Consider the following 5,378-nt stretch of genomic DNA (forward strand, 5'->3'; position numbering starts at 1 on the left):
TAATCTCAAATCTCAGATCTCAGCCAATGCCAACTGGGTTGTTGTCCTGGTCAACTCTTCTGATTAAGGCGGCGTACTCGCGAGTCGCGAGTCTGAGGCCAGGCCAGCAGCTAGCATCCACCTGGCACCGGGGATAGTGCAATAATGATCGTTTAAAATACATATTGCAGTAGTTGTTTCTAAGCCAGCAGCTGGCATTCCCGAGTTGAGTGCAATGTTGATCGTTTAAAATACACGTTGCAGTAATAGTTTCTAGACTGGCCACCCGCGGACCGCCGCTGTGTAACTATCGCGAGGTTGATGCACTATGTCTGCCTTGTTATTGTCAACACGCAATTTAAAAAATGAGGGCTCGCTTATTATGATACTCAATCTTGCAGGGGAAACTTGTTTATCTAAGTGAAAATAATAATAACTGCCAATTTGAATGTCCTGACAGGAGCTTTTCCTCATTTTCTTGAGTTGCAAATGAGCAAGGCAAGTAAAGCTTATATATACGAAATATGATGAGTTCGGGGACAGGAGAGAGGGAGGGAGCGATGGAGTCGGGAGGGGAGGGGAGGGAGGCATTGTAGCGATAATGTGAATGTAAAATGTAAAATGAGGAGGGGGGAAAGCGCAGATAAAAGGGCTACAGGGAAGTTTATTGTTTCTGGGTTTTCGCTTTATTGGGTTTATGATTATGACGAGGCCGACAGTGGGACGCTGCGGAGCACGACAGTCTCGCAGGTGAGGCCAGGGCCGAAACCAAGGAGAAGCCCCCACTCGAAGCCCTCGCCGGAGGTGGCCAGGTTTTGCTCCACAGACTTCTTCCGGAGGTTGTCCATGATGAAGAGGACGCACGCGGAAGACATGTTGCCGTAGTCGTTGAGAACCTTCCGGCTCGGCGCCATCTTGTCCGGCTTCAGCTGGAGCTTCTGCTCCACCTGGTCCAGAATGGCGGGGCCTCCCGGATGCGCGATCCAGAACACGTCGTTGAAGCCCGGCACCACCCCCCCCGTGGCGCCCTCTCCGTCGTCCGACCCGAACACCTTCTCAAACGCGTCTTTCAGAACGGCCCCGATGTTCTTAGATATGATCCCGGGCACGTCCTTCATGAGATGGAACGTGAGCCCCACCTCGCGAAGGTGACCGTCGATGGCGCCGTCGCTGTCGGGGAGGATGTTGGCGGCGGTATAGTGGACCTCAAACCAGGGGCGCTCCACGCCCGGTATGGGGTCGGAGCCCAGGATGACAGCGGCGGCGCCGTCGCCGAAGAGGGCCTGGCCGACGAGGCTGTCCAGGTGCGTCTCGCTGGGGCCGCGGAAGGTGACGGCGGTGAGCTCGCTGCAGACGACGAGGACGCGGGCGCCCTTGTTGTTCTCGGCCAGGTCCTTGGCCACCCGCATGACCGTCCCGCCCGCGAAGCAGCCCTGCTGGTACATCATGAGGCGCTTGACGGAGGGGCGCAGGCCCAGCAGCTTGGTCAGGGCCCAGTCCGCGCCGGGCATGTCCACCCCGCTGGTGGTGCAGAAGACCAGGTGCGTGATCTTGGACTTGGGCTGGCCCCACTCCTTGATGGCCTTGGCCGCCGCCTCCTTCCCCAGCTTCGGCACCTCCACCACCACCATGTCCTGCCTCACGTCCAGCGACTTCTCCCAGTATGCGCACATGTTTGGATTTGCCTTCAGTATCTCCTCGTTCAAGTACATGTAGCGCTTCTCGATCCCGGACTTGTCACCTGCAGCACACCGCCATCCATCCATCATCCATCATCATCAGTATCTAAGCCCATTTTTCAATACTCCTGTAAGGTAAAAAAAGAACCAACTACTGATATCTATGATCTCGCCAATTATGATATTATTATCAACCATATTTGACCCGTTACCGTCAATCAGGTATTGGCAATCTACCCAGATCCACCCTCAATTCACTGTTCCAACGGTAACTACCATCGCTTTGCCACACGCCTGTTAAATAATCAGGCGTTTTGAGATGGGCTCCTAGTGAGGTAGAATGGTCGCACCTATACGGCACTTGTGATAGTGCTTGCTTTTCTGCCTCGCTTTTCATAATTTGCTCCTCGGCTCAACTTATTCAATAACCACTTAATAATGGCAATTATTGGCCTGGTTGTTACCATGTATATTCTCCACTGATCCTCTCACATCCTGCCATTCTCTAGATTACAATCCCTTGTTCGCAGGGTTGAAATTTTACTTTCCCCGACAGTGCCTATTTGTGCACATTGATTATGATGCTATACACAATGAAATTTTCGGAATTTACAGTTCTCTTGATGCTCCTTGCACGTTGAGAACTGTTCACCTGATTCTCCATTCACAACCCTAGTATTTACTATTCGCCCGACACTAGAACTAAGTTTCTCCTTTGAATTATTTCGAACTTCGTGTTCACCATTCACCCGACGCTAAAGCTAAGCTTTCCTCTAGGCACAGTCACATAAATGAAGAAACAAATCGCAAGCAAGCTCAGCCAATCGAAAAGATTATATCGATTCCGGACCCTAAATTACTTCATCAGAAGCCCACTTACCGTGCATAGCAGGCCAAGAACCCAGTTAGTCGACAAGATTACAACCCCTGATCCTAAATTACTTCATGCAAAGCTGTACTTACACATGCGCTGGAACTTCTCCTTGAGCTCGGACATATGGTTACTGTTAGTGATGTTGAAGTAGAATTCGGGGTACTCCTTCTGGTAGAAGACGTTGGGAGGGTTGGCTGTACCGATGGCAAGGACGGTGGCGGGGCCATCGGCGCGCTCCATCTTGCGGGGGCATGGCTTGAAGGTAGTGCCAGGAGCTCCAGACATCCTGAATGAGCAGCACTGATCAACTGCAGAAGAGATACTGAATGATTATAGCGACTGAGAGAGAAGGAAACAGATCAGAGGCGGACGGACGGAGACAGAATCAATGGAAGGTGAGAGGGGGTAGAAGCAAGGCCTCGAGATCAGGAGACGACCGTTGTTAAGACAGCAAGGCCTGCTGCTGGTCTTATGGAAGAAGAACGAGGGGGCGAGAAGGCCCTTATAGCCATCGTTTGGTTTTGGCAAGGTCTCTGATGGCGGCCCGAAACGAGGTCCGGCCCGGTGGAATACTCGTGTTTCAGGTGGTCAAGCCCAAAGAACGTGCCATTGCTGTTGCTTCTTCTTCGGTTATATTCCCATGCCCATCTCCCCATGAGCTTGGCGTCGTCCAAGTCACGCGCTGCCACCTTTATTGCGCGCACCTCTCTTGTGTCTCCCGTCACACTCTGCTCATTTCTTCTCCTCCCCCACCCCCCCCCCCCAAAAAGCCAATTTCCGAACCCCTTCCTTATTCACTGTTCATCCCTCCCTTTTGCATAGTGTTCCCATCCCCACCCCAACACGCAACCACCACTTCTACCATCAAATCTCTTCACCGCCCCTAAAGCTATTTAATTCTAATCAATGTACTTCTCCCTTTTTTTTCTTCACATGAAATTTATGGATCAAGTTATGGGCTTTCTTGCCAACCAGCAGCAGCCCAGTTCGTAGGGTGGGTGTGTGCATTGTGACATGTCTCTAAATTAAATCCCACCATTGGGTGGCTCTCAGGTGCTTGCACCATCAAGTGAGAAACAACTCGGTGATCACATATCCACCAAACGGGAAAAAAAAAACGTATTTAAAAAAAATAGGGTTGTCTCATCAACAAGTAGTAGCTCAAGTGGTACAGGTGGATGTGTGAGTTTCAAAAGATCTTCGAATCAATTCCCCTCAATTGCATGGCTCTATGACGTTCCATCTATCAAGATGATACCCCCTTATGGGGTTCGAGCAATGTAGCAAAAATGCTACAAGCCACACATTACATAAAGAGATGGGACTGAAATACTAGGGTGCATGGGAGCCCAAGACATGGGTGTTATGATATTGGTAATGCCTTCGATGTTTGTATTTGGAAAGTAAATGACATTTTGAGGCTATGTGGAGGCCATAAGGTTACATCCATTCTTTTTTGGCGATGTTGCAAATACTTTACCAATTATAATACAATATATTTACTTACACAAAAAAAGGGTACAACTTCTATCTCAATCTTAAGGGTTATTTAGTCATGGTAGATGATTTGGTGTTTGCAAACATCAATGCTCTCCTTTACAAAACTAAGGTTCTCTTAAGGTTAAAGCCTATGTGTTTTGGATATTGCATTGAAAGAAAAAGGAGCTCAAATTTTAGTAAATCGCAATTTTCATCTCACAATTTATTCTATTAATTTTGGTTCAACACAAGGCATGTGGAGCTTATGTCCTACCTCTTTTGGTAAAACCCAAAAGGAGAGGTTTTTTGTAATGTGTTTCCTAGTTTTTCAATTTGCTCTCTTCAATACACTATACTAAAGGCATAGCTAGCTACTTCTTTTCTCAAAGATCTTTTAAAGTCTCCATAGAACTTAGCTCCGATGATACATGGATTATTTGATGTACTATGATCATGGCATGCATAAATAAGTTGACATTAACATTATAGCTCCAAGCATTGAAATCCAACAAGTGAGATAGTTTTATAACAAAGGCACTTGCTAGACATTCTTTAAGTCTAGTAAGTTAAGCCAACCTATATCTGAAAAGTATGAGGGTTGGGGATTGTACCAAGCAAGGATCACATAAGTTGTACTTTGTCTAACATTTATACACTGCTCTATTTACTTAATGGATGCGGATCTATATGTCTACCAAACAAGTAGTTACCCAAACTTTTTCTAAGTACAACTACCTAAAGCCAAATGGTTCTCTTCATGCCATACAATTCTTTCTATTGTGATAAGACTATGATGATCTTCACCATGCATTAGATGTCCATGTCTCCAAACCCTTCTACTATCCAATCATTGTAATATTAACTCTCCTCAAATCTCCCATTGACAATTTATACTAATGTATTATTTTGGTAGTAGGTTGCAAAGCCCGGAACCTACCCCCGTCTCTCACTCTCTTCTCTTTCCCTAAGCCTTTCCTCTCTCTCAATCAAATCAAACATTTTTCAATTAATCTCCCCCATATATATCTCTCTCTGCCCCCTCCCCTTTTAATTAAAATCCCTCTCTCTCTCTCTCTTTTCCCTCTCCCTTTTTAATTAAAGCAAACTTTTTGCAAATGTCTCTTTCTCCTCTTTTTGAATCAAAACTCTCTCTCTCTCTCAATTAAAAGTTTTTCATTAAATTAAACTTTTAATTTCAACTTCTCTCCTTTTTTCTCCTTTCTTTTTAAACATTTTTAAAAGTCTTTTAAAAATTTCCTCCTTTAATTAAATCCGTCCTCTCACGTATTTCTTTTTTCCCTTTTTTAAATCAAAACTTTCTTTCTCTCTATCCTCCCCCTCTTATATTAAACATTTTTTTAAATAAA

The 5,378-nt window shown here is 46.1% G+C and overlaps 1 protein-coding gene across 1 annotated transcript; it reads right to left on the reverse strand.

The window, feature by feature from the left end:
• Nucleotides 1-469: 469 nt before the first annotated feature.
• On the reverse strand, nucleotides 470-3,110 carry LOC148016149 (chalcone synthase-like). Its single transcript, XM_087663608.1, has 2 exons — nucleotides 2,622-3,110; nucleotides 470-1,720 (listed from the first exon to the last, which is right to left on the reverse strand). Exons 1-2 carry the CDS (start codon nucleotides 2,815-2,817, stop codon nucleotides 681-683), a joined length of 1,236 nt encoding a protein of 411 aa, XP_087519734.1. The 5' UTR covers nucleotides 2,818-3,110; the 3' UTR covers nucleotides 470-680.
• Nucleotides 3,111-5,378: the final 2,268 nt, after the last annotated feature.

Source organism: Lygodium microphyllum, chromosome 23 (genome assembly GCF_053477565.2).
Source record: "Lygodium microphyllum isolate KBCC chromosome 23, Lygodium_microphyllum_v1.1.10, whole genome shotgun sequence".
Taxonomy (NCBI): Eukaryota; Viridiplantae; Streptophyta; class Polypodiopsida; order Schizaeales; family Lygodiaceae; genus Lygodium; species Lygodium microphyllum.